Source organism: Ciconia boyciana, chromosome 2 (assembly GCF_034638445.1).
Source record: "Ciconia boyciana chromosome 2, ASM3463844v1, whole genome shotgun sequence".
Taxonomy (NCBI): domain Eukaryota; kingdom Metazoa; phylum Chordata; class Aves; order Ciconiiformes; family Ciconiidae; genus Ciconia; species Ciconia boyciana.
Window position 1 is genome coordinate 133,741,493 of NC_132935.1, and position 15,031 is coordinate 133,756,523.

Consider the following 15,031-nt stretch of genomic DNA (forward strand, 5'->3'; position numbering starts at 1 on the left):
GTTGTTAATAAAGCAAGAGCTTTCTATGCAACTTTAAGACATGTACACTAAAAGAAATTGCACATACATGAATTTAATTACTTATGCCTTACTCCTTAAGAATATCTTATGTAAGTACTTATTTTTATAGCTTAATCCTAATAAGTCTTATAAGACAAGTTTTGAAACCCTGTATATGAATCTTTTATGATTTACATTTCAGAAGCAGCACAATTTGGGGAAAACTGGTAGAAAACGAAATACTTCTTTTTCTTACTACCTTCTTATGAGTATTCCTCCTTTATGAGCTGTAAAAGCCTTTAATCATGTGACTTAATAAACTGGTTTTACATCATATAGTCAGCAGAGAGCCAGTCTGAGGTGATGATTCCCTATGTGCCTAACTGCTGGTATGGTAGCTTCACTGTGTCATGGCTCCCAAAGGAGAGGTGGTTAGCCATCACTGCCCACAAGGGAAGCGACTCGTCCCTCATCTTTCACGATGACATACACTGGACAAGAAGTACACCGGCTATCAGTGCATCGAGGATGGCTCTAGAGACCTGAGCACAGGAAAGAATATATATTTCACGTTGTAAACAATTCAGATGACAGCAGTCACATCCATTATACAAAAAGCAACGAAAAGAAAGCAAGAGCGACATGCTACACAGAACTAAGCCTCCAGCAACAAGCCATCTCTGATGAGTTTACAGAGAGTGGAGTAGCTACTTTTTTTAAAGAGTCACTTTTTTCCTTTCGTAAGAGTTATTTTGCATCAGTTGTCTCTGGTGCCAGTTAAAATCTCATCCTTGTTTTTCCTGCTTTATTACAAGTATTTGGCTGTAAAGACCTCTTCTATGAATGCTACCGTATGCTCAAGTGGTGCTTGAGACAGCTTCCCAAACTGAAGGTCCTTTCTGTTGTTCTCTATTCCAAGGCATTCTGTGGTCTTCCTCATAGCACTGACAGCTTGCTGCATCACCTCACGTGGCATCTGAAGCAAGTAAGATGCAGGCTATCGGTTTGGCAATTTCACTGTTGCACTACTGTTTACACAGAGTAAAGAAGATGAGGAGAGCCTCCTCTACCCATCAGAGCTCTGCAACAACTGATGCATCATAGAAGTCAAAATCTCAGCATGTTTTGTTGGGACTGAGTGGAAAAAAAGCAAGGTACATAAACAGGCAAGTTGCAAATCCACAGAATGTTTTCCAGAACACCTATACTACATGAACACACATATATACGCCTTAGTCTTCCTCCTAAACCTGCTTTTCCAGCTTCCCTATGGCTGTGCATTGACCTTTCTCCAAGCCGTTGGGCTTGGAAATATGACCATACAAACCACCTTTTGAAAACTATGCCTGGATACTCCACACCACCTTTCATCGGTACTATATTTCAATATACATAATTTAGTCATCTATATTCTCTCTGCTCTGCCAAAAAGCCGTATATTCTCATCTTCCAGCCAGCCTGCTTTGTAGCCAACAGATACAGAATCAGGGTCATGCTTCCAGACACCAGTGAGGTTGCATTTTAGGACATGAGATGAGACTGCCACAGACCTAACTCTGTTCCACTCTGTACACATGACTCCTTCTTAAACTAGTGGGAACCAAAAGAATATTTCCAACAGCATAATCTCACCTTAAGTTATGTATTCCTGTCCAAAAATAAACTAACTCTTCAAAATCTTCTTTGCCAGAGCTCTGTATTTCATGACTTGGCAGCTGTGCAAGTCACTGTGAATTTCACTGCTTGCTCAGAAATACAGAATCTGAATTTTCATTCAAGCAAAATACTTTTAACGTACCTGAAAAAGTTAAAAGCCATAACTGAGTACAAGCTGAACTGGCTGTAGCCTGGGACCATGCCAACAAGAGATCAGTTCACTCCACCACACCAACAGGCATATATAGCTTTAAGTGACTCTTATGGTTAGGTTGTAGCCCACTGAATGCCATCAAGCAGAGGGCTAAGAGGGACTGAGGCAGCTCCTCAGCAGAGGAATAATCCCCTCAGGAAGGTCAGCATGCTCCTGGCATAGATCGGCAACTAGAGGTAAGAAACAGCAAGAGTCCTGGCCATAGCACAAGCATAACTTCATCGGTAGAAGGAGGGGCGGGGGGGAGAGCTATGCTACGCACAACTAAAGTTTTCACAGATTTTCTGGCCGGACTCTACATTCATGAAAACAACTCATTCGCCACAAAGCATTTTAACCGGGACCAAGCTTTACACAGTGCTCATAGTTCTAGTTCTCACCACAGATGCCACAGAGCCAGGAGAGCAGAGGAGAAATCAATGACCTTTGTCAAAGTAAGTGGCACAGAAGATCTTCAAACCCACAGACATTCAAGGGAGGAGAAAGGAGGAGAGGATGGGAGGGAGATTGCCACCATAAAGCATCAGCATTTCTACCCCTTGGTTTCTATCACAAAGTTAAACTATTCTTAAAACATATTCAGCTTATTTGAGAAGAGATACAAGTGCAGCCTCGCAGTGATGCAAGGAAGAGTTACATGAACAGCTAATTATTGAGCCGGCTGGTCAAACCAAGAATTTGGAATCAGCTTGAGGTTTTGTCTGTCCCCCACCCCCCCCCAAAGAAGAATAACTTTTCTGTTTCGGGCTGAAACGAAATTTCATTGAGAGATGACACGCTCACCGTCTTCGCTGCTGGTCGCTACGTTCTTCAGACTCTCACAATAACACAACCCTGGGAACTGAAAAAAAGAAACACAAACCCGCTGCTTTCCCCCGCTATTCACACTGGGCGGGGGAACAACAAAACCCCTCTAAATCCCCTGGGAGCAGCCCACCGCGAGCCCGCCGCGCTCCCCCGCGGGCCGGCAGGAGGCACCCGCGGCGGCTGCCAGCGCTGCCCGGCCGCTGCCTCCCGCGGGGCGGCGGCGCGGGGAGGGCTCCGCCGCGGCCGGGGGCTCCGCCGCCCGCGCCCGGCCCCGGCCCCGCTCACCTGCCGCGCCCGGGACCGCCTGGCGGAGCCGCAGTGAGGGCCCCGGCCGCCGCTCCGCTGCCGCGACTTATTCCCCCCCGGCGCACACGCCCCGTACTTACCGCCCACCGCGTCCCGTCTCCCTGGGCATGGCCCCGGGGTCCCCGGTCCCCCGCCCGCTGCCGCCACCTGCGCGGCCAAGGCCGGGCGGGCGGGCGCGGATTGCGGGGGGCCGCTCCGCGCCGCTCCGCTCCCTCCACCGGTTGAGCGGGGGCGGCCCGGCCCGCCCGCCGCCTGCGGCAGCCCCGGGGGAGGGCGGCGGAGCCCCCGGGGGAGAGGGGCACAGCCGGCGCGGACGGATTTGAAGGAATTCGTGATCGTTTACAGCATCGGGTCCTTATGGAGCAACACTTATACATCATCCCCTCCCCCGCCGCCGCCTCTGGGGAAGTATGAAATAAGGGTCCCTATCTCAGCATCCCCCCTCGCATATGTTTACAAACCCGCCATAAATTAACTCTTTGCTGTCTGCCCATACTTGCTCCCCAGCATGCCCCGGGGATGCCAGGGCAGCCCGTCAGATGGAAGCTATTAGAAATAAACAGACCACAAATGTCCGGTTCCCACTCGGGGCCCAGCGCCACCGTGTCCCCTGGGACACGTCCTGCCGGGCCCCGCTCCTGCACGGGCAGCGTCGTAGCTATTGTGACTTTATTTGGGCAGTTCTTAGTTAAACTTCAGGTCATGCGAAAAATAACTGCCTCTAACACAGTGTGAGGACTGCTGCTTTCTGAAGTTACACTCACTGCTTAGTAAATATTTCCCATTGCAATTTAAAACTGCTTCTGAGTCTGCTTTTTGCAGAAGGAAGATGAAATAGGTCACTAGTGTTTGCCTTCCCAACCTCACAGCTACTAGAGCTGGCTAATTTTATCTGATTAAGCACAAAATACAAGTATTTGCAGAAGGTATGTTTTCAGCCCAGTGAAAGCAAAAAATCTGTAGATGTTTGAGAAAAACATCCATTATGTCAGCTGCAAAGAAAGCCAGTTGTTTTGGTTTGTGACAGTGATTTCTCTCTGAGGTTTCTTCAGTTTGGTGCGTACAGGCTGCTCATTCCTCTGTCTCTTAACAGTGGTCAGCCAACCTGCTGGTCAGCCAAACTGTAGAGCACCGCTGTAGTTGGCTACTCATTTCAGAAAAAGTTGTTTTCCCCATGTGACTAATGCAACAACACCCTTACAAAATATGTGTGTGCTCTTGGCATGGGCATCTAGAAGACCTCTGTGATCATGGAGGTCTTTGCAAAAAGACCCCAGATTGCATCTAGAAAAAACAAAATGTTGACTATGAGTTGAGCTCTACTACCAACGTACCCTAGAAACCAGTACCTGTAGGTGGGCAAAGCTCTGACTGCACAGAGCCCTGCTCTGCCGCATGTAAAGCTCTCCTGAAAGTTGAGCACAAATAGTGAGGTAATGCCTAGTGACAGCAATCCACCGCGTGCCAGGCTCCTGCCTGACAGACCTTTGGAGCTGGCTTGCCTTCTTACTTTGTGCAAGAAACCGTAGTGCTCCTTGATGAATTTTTCTCTCATTCTTCTGCAGCACCAGGGAGGTTACATTTCTTCCCCTAGTTTCTTTTTCTGTGAGCACCTTTGTCCTCATCTTTTTAGAAAAGGGGATTACTTCTCCCTCTGCAGGGGCCAGCCGGAGTTCAGCACCGTTGCTAGGGCTTGGAGTTTGGCTCTCTCACCAGTGCCATCCGTTTGCTTTTCATGCTTCATTTGGTCGACATTTAGCACGTAACCAACTTTTAGACCACATTCCACCTCTCTCAAGGAAACAGCAAGAGAACTCTCTTCTTTCAACTTCTCTTGCTCTTTGGAGCCATCAATCTGTGCAATATAGCTCCTCACTGCCAGGCTTGATCTACTTTTCTTTTCGGGGATCACAGAGCGGCAGAGAAAATAGCTGGCCTGGTATAAGTGCAAGGGTTTTTCAAGGCTTCCTCACAGACAAACAAACCTGCCTCTTGGGTCACATCCAGGGCAGCCTACAAACTTAAATGGGTACTGGTGAAAAAGTACCCATCTCATCTATCTATGTATCTATGTATCTATCTACCTATTGAAGGCTATTTCCCCATGTCCTGGGAGGGGAAACCAAGTGCAAGATTCTTTAAAGAAAATAAAAGAATTCTACCATTAAATAAGGGATAAAAATCCTAAAGATTGACCCTAAGTATTTTACTGACTTCTGTAACCTCAGTGACTGACAGAAATTGTCCTCGAGTTTTATTTGCCTTATTCTTTGCTGATAATCCTTTTGTTTCTTTAAATCTTGTCTCAAGTAGGTCAGCAAAGCAGAAGGTCTTCTAGCAATGCAATTCAGCAAGAGTTTGGTTGAAAGCTTCAACATAATTTTTTTAGTTAGCTGTTGCAGCTGTAGCACAATGAATAGACACATTCAACAAGGTATGTAAAGTGGATATTTGAATCTGTGTTGGCCAGTCAGAAGGACAATTAACAGATGATTAACAGACAAATTCAACACTAATTTGAAATGATAATCTGAAATCTTGAGGGACATAAGGTGAGAGTTGACTAGGTGTACATGAAATAAATATCGATCCCTAAGATCTCAATGAAGTAGTTGAATAGAAGCTTTTGTTCTCTGAAATGAAAAGGCTTGGCACCTTCAAAAAGTCATTTTCTGATCCTTATTGTAAACTCCTCTTTGTAGAATCTTTGTGGAAAGCTTTGGCTAACTAGTTCAGCTGAGAGATTACACGGGATATTCTGTAAAGTCATTTAAATGAAGGGATTCACACACATTATTGTGATACATGAATTTGCATTTCTTCAATATGACAAAAAGGTAATCCCCCAAAATTCCTTCTCTGATCCTGTGACACATTTGAAATCTGTTATCATTTTCCCCAATAAATTTCACTTTTGATTTTCCTCAATGCATCATGCTCTTCAACTGGCAGGGCTTGGTTGCAAGAAATATTTGTCTCAGCTAACTTTTTTCACTGCATGTGTTCCTGTGTATTTGCTAGACATCTTCTCAAGATCAAGGATAATTAATTTTTTTTCTGCAGGCCACGTGCGGAACTTGAAAGAACGGAAGAGATCAAATAGAGACAGGATTAAATTTAGTATTTTTGCAGGTAATGCCTCTTTACATATTGGCTTGTTACATACTCCATTGCTCTCCAGCTGTCTACTCTTCACATGCATGCTACTGGGCTATCAGTTGGCTACTGCCAATTAATTAGATAACAATCTAATAGAGACTAGAGTTCTTAAAAGACTAAGAAATTTTATTCTAACAGTGTGGTAACAGACTACTGTGCTAAAACAAACAGAAGATAGAGGCTATTGAACAGTCATAACTAAAGGAAGAACAAAGGTGCAATCACTCATTATTACTGGCTAAATAGCAATAATAAATAGCAATCAGAGTGGTTTCTAGGTGATCCACAATGGCAAACTAGTTTTGAAAGCTTAAAGTGTAAAAAGAGAAGGCTGCCCAAAGGTTTCGATATTAGTTTCAGAAGAGGCTTCATGCATTTAATTCAACAGAAGTTAATTTTATAAATGTTAATGTAGAAGTGTGGATTGTGTTTAATGTGAAAGCCATATTGACCATAATACATCTCAATTACATCATTTGAACTTTTTCAGTAAGTTGATGTTGGAAGACAGTCAAATCAGTTCTGCCCATATTTAAGAGCAGGGCTTAAATGTATTGCTGTTTCATGTCTTAAACTCTGACCATTTAAATCAGAGTATTTTTATTCCATCAAGGTTACTGACTTGATTTCTGTGTAGTTTCACGCTGCTATAAAACAGGAGGGGAAAAAAGCTGAGGGAAATTGAATTTTTTTCTATGTAAGTAGAAAAATCTTTCTGTTTTATGACAGCCTGTAAAAATTGATTGCCTGTCTTAATGTAAACAGATGGTAACAGATCCAGGATGACTGACATTTATGGTGTTCATGCACAGCTCCCCGGGGACTCTACTTTTAGTGTAATCCACTGTGCCTGCAAATCCAGCAGTTTAGAAAAATAAACACTAACAAGGATTTCCACTTTTAAAGAACTTTTAGCAGTGAGTCTACTGAGTACTCAGTGACTTCTGCTGCTCATTGAGATAGAAAGAAGCTGCCTGCACCGTTTGCATGACAGTGTTGTTTCAAAATTCAACAGTATAAAAAAAATGTGTATTTGCAAAGGGACAAACCTACCTATTCTCCATCTCCTTCTAGCTCAGAATGGGAACTACTACTTTTCCTACTCCTCTGTTATCATTTCAGATCCCATTCAGGTCTGTTCCTGTTCTTTAGTCTCCTGTTTTGTAATGTACTCTTTTATACCACCCTTCTTTCTGCTACTTAGATATTTTATCATCCCTCTCATCCCACTCTCAAGTAATTCTTGCCTCCTTCAATTATTTTGACTTCTTTTCCCTTTACCAGCAGCAGTAAGCTTTAATGACAGCTGTCAATAAAAAAACCTAAGAGTTTAGGGGGAAAAGGTACACCAACCAGAATCACGTTTATGCTCTAGCTACCTTTTTTCCTTTAAATAAACACTTCTTCCACATCTAGTTATGGAAGTTTCCTGTTAGAAACTGACAAAAGAAGGTGATGAAAATCTGGCATGCCCAAGTAAAAATTATAACAGGATAAAAGTAAAATATGTGCCTAGAAAACGTTAATTCACTTGGTTTGGCTTTCACTTTCTTGGCTTTGTTCCACCTACCTGTGTAATTTTATGTACTAGTTCCTTAGATTTTTAAAACTGTAAGCAGAGGATGTGTATTTGTAAGACTGACGTAGAACTGACTAAAAGGAGTTAGAAAGAGGATAGTGTTTTATATACTTGTTGATGGACAAACTCAAAAATCTTTCAAGTAGCTCCTGAAAGATGCATATGCATCACTTAGCAGACACACACCTTACCTGTCAGCAGTAGTTTAAGTTAGTAAATTGAGCTATGAACGTAAATCAATACCTCATTAATTCAATTACATTTTTAAAAAATCTGAACGTGTCTAGGTCTATGGAGAGCATGCTTCTCTCAATGCTTGTTTTTAGTTTTAAAAATCTTCCAAAACTTTGACAAACGTGTCAACACCAAAAGGTCTGCCAGCTTTGAGATTGGGTTCTTCCTGGAATTTGTCCCAAGATTTGCCTTTAAAATATATACATGTGACATAAAACTATGCATTGAACTTAAAACAGTTTAAAAATTAACAGACTTTCAGACCAGCAGTACAAACATTTTTTTGAGAAACACCCCCTGCCCTGCAAATTTATATTCCATTTTAAACTCTACCCTGGACTACGCTTCCATAATATGTGGGGATGGAACAGAGACCTCATTCAACTCAAATACTTTCCAAAAGAGTTTTCCAATATAAATATTTGAGACAGAGTACTTCTTTTGTCCAGTCTATGTGTTCCTGCAGTGGTTTTAGCAAGAAGCAGGACATTATTAAGATAAAAAGCTATAGCATTTGAGAATGCAGTAAAAAAGGTCCTAATGGAAACCTAGGCTAGGATACAACATAGGGGACAGTTGCGAGAAAGTGAAAAATTCTAGAAATGCTGTAAAACGTATTGCTGGTAAAGAAACCTCTGAATATTTATGGTCTCCAATACACTTCATTGTAGAGCAGAAAGGGTTTCTTCCTAGGGGAAACTCCAAAAGTTGACATAATTTTTGTAGGGTTTTTTTTTAAATGAAAACATTGTGCTAAAAACGTTTTTATAAGAAATTATTAAATGGTTCAAGGCTAGGCATTTTCCATACATAAAAGTATAAATGATAGGCAAAGCTTGGAATCTACATATTATGAATCTTACATTACACACTGCTGCTCATATAAGTCAAAGAAATGCCTCTGTTCCTTGATCTGGCAATTTAGAAGTAGGTAATTTTTGATCCTTGCTAAAAAAAACCCCAACAAACTAAAATAAAACCAGACAGAAAAATACCTCAGCAATGCTAGTGGAATGATTTGAAGAAACATCTCACTTGAACAATTCTCAAATATCAGAGCCTGTTAAAAATCCTGTGCAAGCTATAAATCTTCTATCCCAAATGCTTCTGGAGAAGAGACAGACAATTCCATGGCAAAATGAGGGACCTTTCAACATTCCTGTTAATGGCAAATCACTTGCATTATGGAATGGGCACATTGAGCCGAATCCCCCAGTCACAGTGGTTTAATGTCTAGCTTAGTTGAAGCAAGTGCCTTTAGCCACAGTCACATCAACTGATTACATCACCAACTACCTGCTGGCAATGACTTTCGCAATTTTTACAGTGAAGCAGTTCTGCTAGAAAAAGCATCTTGCTGTCCTCTCCCTACGAAAGTTATTCTAGCAAGCAAGGACAGCGTATGCTAGCTGTTGGTCCCCATGGTATTTCTATGTGCATTGACAAGTCTCAGGATGTCGGGAAATTATGCCAGTATCTTTGGGGAAAGGAAAAGGAATGGCAAGCAGGGACATGGAAAGCATAAGGAAGTGAAGGTGACAGCAAGAAGCTCCACATGACTTAAATATGAATTTTACATACAGCAAACAACACCCTAGTATTTGCTACCTAATTGGACATAAAATTAAGCTAATGGAATAAATATAAAATGTAATTAAATTCATAGCAATGGCACTGAATGTAAAGTTGCAGAAGAAATTACTCAATTGGGTATTATACTTTGTTTCACAGAGTAGAATGACCACATTTAAAGGACTAAAAGGGTGAAATGGAATAAGCATATTAATCCTTAATGTCCATATGTTAAATTTTGTTACCTTTTCTGATATTGTACCACAATGGTGGCTGTGTAAGTGGAGGACTACTCTCTTATCAGTAATCTAGAAGCTGCTTCAAAACGCCATGTATCTTGTAATTCACAATAAAAATGCCAGTGCCAGAATACTAAAGAATTGGGCAATAAAGACATATTAGTTGGTCAGATGCAGTTACTTTGAATTATAGCATAGTTTGACTTCAGTTAGTAAGTTTGTCTGACATTAGAATCATTGCATTCAAATAGAGGTTAATGAGACTTAAAATTAAACAGGTATTTCATCAAACATACAATAAAGAGAATTGATTTTAGGTCTCAATTAGGAAAGAGGAAAGATAATTCTGTCTTGCAGTACAAGGCTAGAAGCCACAAATTTTAAGTTCCATCTTCTTTTGGAAGATGGAACAAGCAAGTGGTCTTCCTGATATTTATTTCTTCCTTTGTGAAATACTACTATTTGTTCACTGCGAAAGTACGGTAAGGCTCACCATCAAAATTATTTTAGTATTAAAAAAAATTAGTATACCATTATAATTAGCAGTTTAGTATACCATCAAAGTTATTTTAGTATAGCACAATGCAGGAGCCTGTTTACATTTCACTAAGAAAAGATGAATATATTTTCTATGAGTTGAAGTCAGTACTTTAAGGTTTCCATTTATTTGTTCTCTTCATTCTCTGTCTGCAATACAATCATGACGCTTCTATTATTTATCTCTCAAATGGAATTATCTTTTTTTTTTTTTAGATTTTAATTATTTATTTGTGTGTGTGTGTGTGTGTGTGTGTGTGTGTTCATACTCCTTACCTTAGAAAAGTTTTTCCTTTGGTTATTCCTTTGGTTTCTTCAGGAATAACCATAACTTCCATTCGCAAGAGCTGAACAAACCCCACAGAATTCATGCTGAGCTAGAATCTGCTGGTTTAATTCCCTGCTGGGAGTCTGCCAGTTGGGAAACGCTGACCAGCAAGTACAAGTCTTAATTACACAAACGCAGAAGCCGCTGCCAACCTTTCCCCATTGAGAAGCATTTGCTTTCTAGTGTTCTTCTTGATGAACAGATTATCACTCAAACATAATTTATTGCTGCTTTATATTGTAAGTAATTAAATGAAGAAACCTTTTAAACTCAAGGGAATTTTAATAGGTTACTTGCAAAATGTTATTGCAGGCAACAACTTGTACATGATTTTAGTTCCAAACCCACCAAAAAATTATACAAATCAGCATTGTAAAAGTGTCAAATTAATGCCTTACAGGCTTTGCTGGCAGAATTAATTTCTAAATTCTAGATGTGGGGAAATGTTACTCTCATTTTTTTCCTTTTCCATTTTTTTTTAGAAAAATTTACAAGTGAAATATTACTACAAAACTTTTTTATAAGGAATTTTTGCAAAACATTTACATTTTTACCATCAACTATTTTTCTGTTTCAAAATCATTATGTAGATTTAATACCCTAGGCTGCACATCAATTCTTGCGGGATGACAATTCAGTGACATGCATAAAAAAACACCACAAGGCATTAAAATGAAGACTTAAATACAAATATTGTTGCAATAAAACAGTTATAAAATTGAAAAATAGGACCTAAACATCATGCTTACCTAACTTTGACAAATTAACTTTTTCTCCTAGATTACACACTTTTATTACTGCTCTCGTGAAAGAATGTGATAAATAATGACTTAACACCAATTCCTAATGTAATCGGCAACACATACACAAACCTAACCAAAGAAAGTATATTGTAAGAAAAAAACTATTCTAACACTGGAGTTCTACCATGGTAAATACACTTTGCACTGATAATTACAATAAAGCAAAATTTTTAACGGTGGCAAAGGGAATGAACAGTGAAATGCCATTAAACAAGATACTACTGCACATCTGTGCCCTATTACTTACAACAGCTATATCCCACTGAGTCAAATAAAGGACATTGAAATTTACGATCCTTTTAAGACAGAAAAGTGGATTCAGAATGGTATGCAGAAGAGACCGTCAAAATGTTTCTAATTCCAGCGGTACAATATGCACCTGCTAACACAAGTTAATGTACTTGAGATGCTATGAAGCCAACCACATTTAGATTTTGATACATCTATAATAGGGATTCATTGCAGATTAAAAATTACTTCAGTTTCCTATCTGCATACATAAGTATGCATGAAAAAATTATATATGAAATGGTTGTGCAGAATGCTCATAACTTCAGTTTACAAAAATTGTTAACTTCTAGGAAACATGGTATTAACATTAGGAAAGTTTTTTCTTTGCATAAAGAAATTTATAGCACTGATTGTGAAGCATAATGATAAAATATATATTTGACGTTTCATTTCCTATATAATAAAATTAACAGTTAATACTACCTAATGTTCATCTGTATTAAATGTAACATCTAATTGATTCTGATGTTTTAAATCCAGACACATCAGTTAAGAGTACTTTAAATAAAATATACAAAATAATGTACAAAACCCAACTAAAATTTAAAGACTCTGTTACAAGTCTACAAAAGCTTTAAGAAACTTGAAATTTATAACCACAGTGTAAAATTGTTTTTCTTTAATCTCAAAGCTTTTTATGTAAACTGAAAGTATAAAATACCTTCAGCTTAGTATTTTGCTACAAAGGGCTGGCCTAAAGTGTACACAGTGTAAACAATGATTGGTATTTCTCTTGCTTCAAAAATACAGAAAACACCACAAGATTGATAAAGTATTCAGATGAGAAGTATATGCTTTGTGAGGGAATGCACAAGGTATCTGTTATGTCTCTCAAACCAACAGCTACCAAACACATTCTTCCTTTTGTAATTTGCAGGGGAAAAACAACCTTATCCTTCTTGCACTGTACTTCCTTTAGTTACATCAAAAATATTTTGGTGTATACATTTTTTAAAAAACTGGTCATGAGAATTATTACCAAATGACTGTATGTGTAAAAGGTTACATTTATGCCTATGGGAAGTAATTAAAAATCCTGAGTATGAAATATTTGGCCATCTTTCCTCCTTGTACATACTGCAGTTTTCACATACAAAATGCAGTTTATTTTTGTTACTGTTATTTTTCAGTTCATCTATATTCCTATTAAACTGGCACATCTGAAAATGTAACCAAACCTTTGAAATCAGAAGTTGTGTAGTAAAAAGATAACTATATTCCTCTTTCCCCAGTTTGTTTTGCGGTTGGAGGCTCAATGTAAGACTTGATAGGTAACAGATATTTATTACCAGCCCACATATCCTTGAAGAGAAAATAAAGACAGTAATATTTAGGGGAAAAGAGAGAAAATTTTTACTTTCAATACCTTTTTTTGGTTAAAATGTGATAATTAATTCTTTTCTTTGGCTATTAAGTCAAAGCATAAAGAACTCGGCACATTAACCACAATATAATAACTAATATTTACAGAGAGAAGATACTGGAGAATGAGCTACAACACTCAATTGTCTGATTAATTTCCATGAATTCTAACAAAATTAAAACATTTAAATACTTAAGATTGAGTTTTTATGATTCATGTTACCTATGAGTTAGAAATGGACCTCGGATGTTTTAAAATATAATGAAATGAAATACCAAAAATTGACACGAAAGTTGTCATATTAATTTTTCATCCTACATAAAGATACCATTACTTTTGTAAAATCTTACGTTAATATCTTTCTATGGTTTTATCTTTCCTACTGTATACACTAATTCTACATAACCTTAGCTCTCCAAACAAAGAGAGAAATTAGAACTCACTGATTGTCATTTATACACACTACTATAATGTAGTGGTCAAAATTAATCTGAGGTCCACCTCAGAACCACTTCGCAGCATGCATCATCCAGCTGCTATTTGAGTAATTCCAAAACTTGAGAAAAGACAGCCAAAATCAACTGATGTGTTCTATGGACTGAGCAAAAACCTAAAATATTTCCACTATCGTTCAATCTGCATTCGGTTTTGCTGTGCCTTGGGAAAATGATGTTCTCGTGAAAATATTACAAATTTATTTTAAAAACAAAGTACCTTCATCAAATGATATTAATCCTAGTCAAGGTCCACCCTGTTTTACATTGATATTATCTGATTTTATAAACACATTAACATACAATGCTAAAATAGGGGGGGAAGTTCATTTAAAATCATTACATGATATACAGACATATAACTAAAAAAGTACAGTATGGAAATAATATTCCCCCATCTGTTTATCCAGTACATCAATTTGCGCTGTTTGTATTTTTGAAATTTTTGTCTTGTTGCACCGGTGTACACTTCCCATGCTGACCCTCCAACCTGGAACACTTACAGAAGTCATGACTGAAAACATGATTTCCTGCTCTGTAATCCACTTTACCAGCCCACTTCCATATCCTGAAAGGTATGTAAACGTAAGTGCAGCACTAGGCGTCCATATAAATGATCCTTTCAGAATTCTTCCATGTTTGTTGAAACGTTAGGGGTTGCTGGGTTTGAATCTTGAGAAATGGCAGCAACAGTGACAATTCTTGGAGAACCAAGAACCTCAGTAACTGAAGAGTCCAGTTCTCCTGAGGTAACAATAGCAAGGGCCGTTCCACCACCCTTCTTGTTCTGATGAGTTTTGACATGTTTTGAGAGATGGTCACTTCGCATAAACCTTTTCGAACATTCTGGGCACTCAAATCTCTTTTCACCTTTTTTAAAAGAAGAACAAAACCAAAATGTTACTGAAAGAGATCACTGAACACTTTTTGCTTGATCATTTGAATCTAACCCTTTTCTATTCAACATTTGAAGTGTCTTTAAAAGGATACAATGTTTTCTTCTCTACCTGTCTGATTTCCAGGTGACAGGCTTCTGGCAATCCACTCTTCACTTCTAAAATGTTCTCAACAAATATTTGCTATGCTGTGATTATCTGGTGAGAAATCTGAATTTCAGGTCACCAGAGAATTTTCATAAACTTCTATAAACCTGACAGAGTAGGAGAGGTAAAAGGCCTGAGAAAACTATTGATAGCATTTTTAAAGAATACTTTTGTTATTTAGATTACAGTGATGAGAAGGGAATTTGGAAACATTAATCCCAAAGCTCCATGAGAATGTATGAAATCTCTATCAAGAGAGATAAATTCACCATACTAAAGTCCTGTCACTGTTCAAATGTAATTAGCACTTAGACTTCGAGTGCTATCTTCTGATGCTATAAGTTGGGGGGGAAAAGAACCTTCTTGAGGCTAGAAATACAAAGGCTGATAAAATTTTCAGTTTCTA

General features: G+C 38.9%; 2 protein-coding genes across 4 annotated transcripts in view; both read right to left on the reverse strand.

Annotated features, from left to right (window-relative positions):
* The window catches only part of DNAH11 (dynein axonemal heavy chain 11), a 161,912-nt gene extending 160,951 nt beyond the window's left edge, over positions 1 to 961 (reverse strand). Inside the window, 1 exon segment of the mRNA XM_072851616.1 lies at positions 833 to 961. Within this exon segment, the coding sequence (XP_072707717.1) occupies positions 833 to 961 (129 nt within the window).
* Positions 962 to 11,131: 10,170 nt separating this feature from the next.
* SP4 (Sp4 transcription factor) overlaps positions 11,132 to 15,031 on the reverse strand; it is a 52,800-nt gene continuing 48,900 nt past the window's right edge. For all 3 annotated transcript variants that reach the window (XM_072854160.1, XM_072854159.1, XM_072854162.1), the window contains one exon: positions 11,132 to 14,452. In XM_072854160.1, coding sequence (XP_072710261.1) covers positions 14,205 to 14,452 — 248 coding nt within the window. In that variant the 3' untranslated portion in view covers positions 11,132 to 14,204. The remainder of the gene's footprint in view (positions 14,453 to 15,031) is intronic.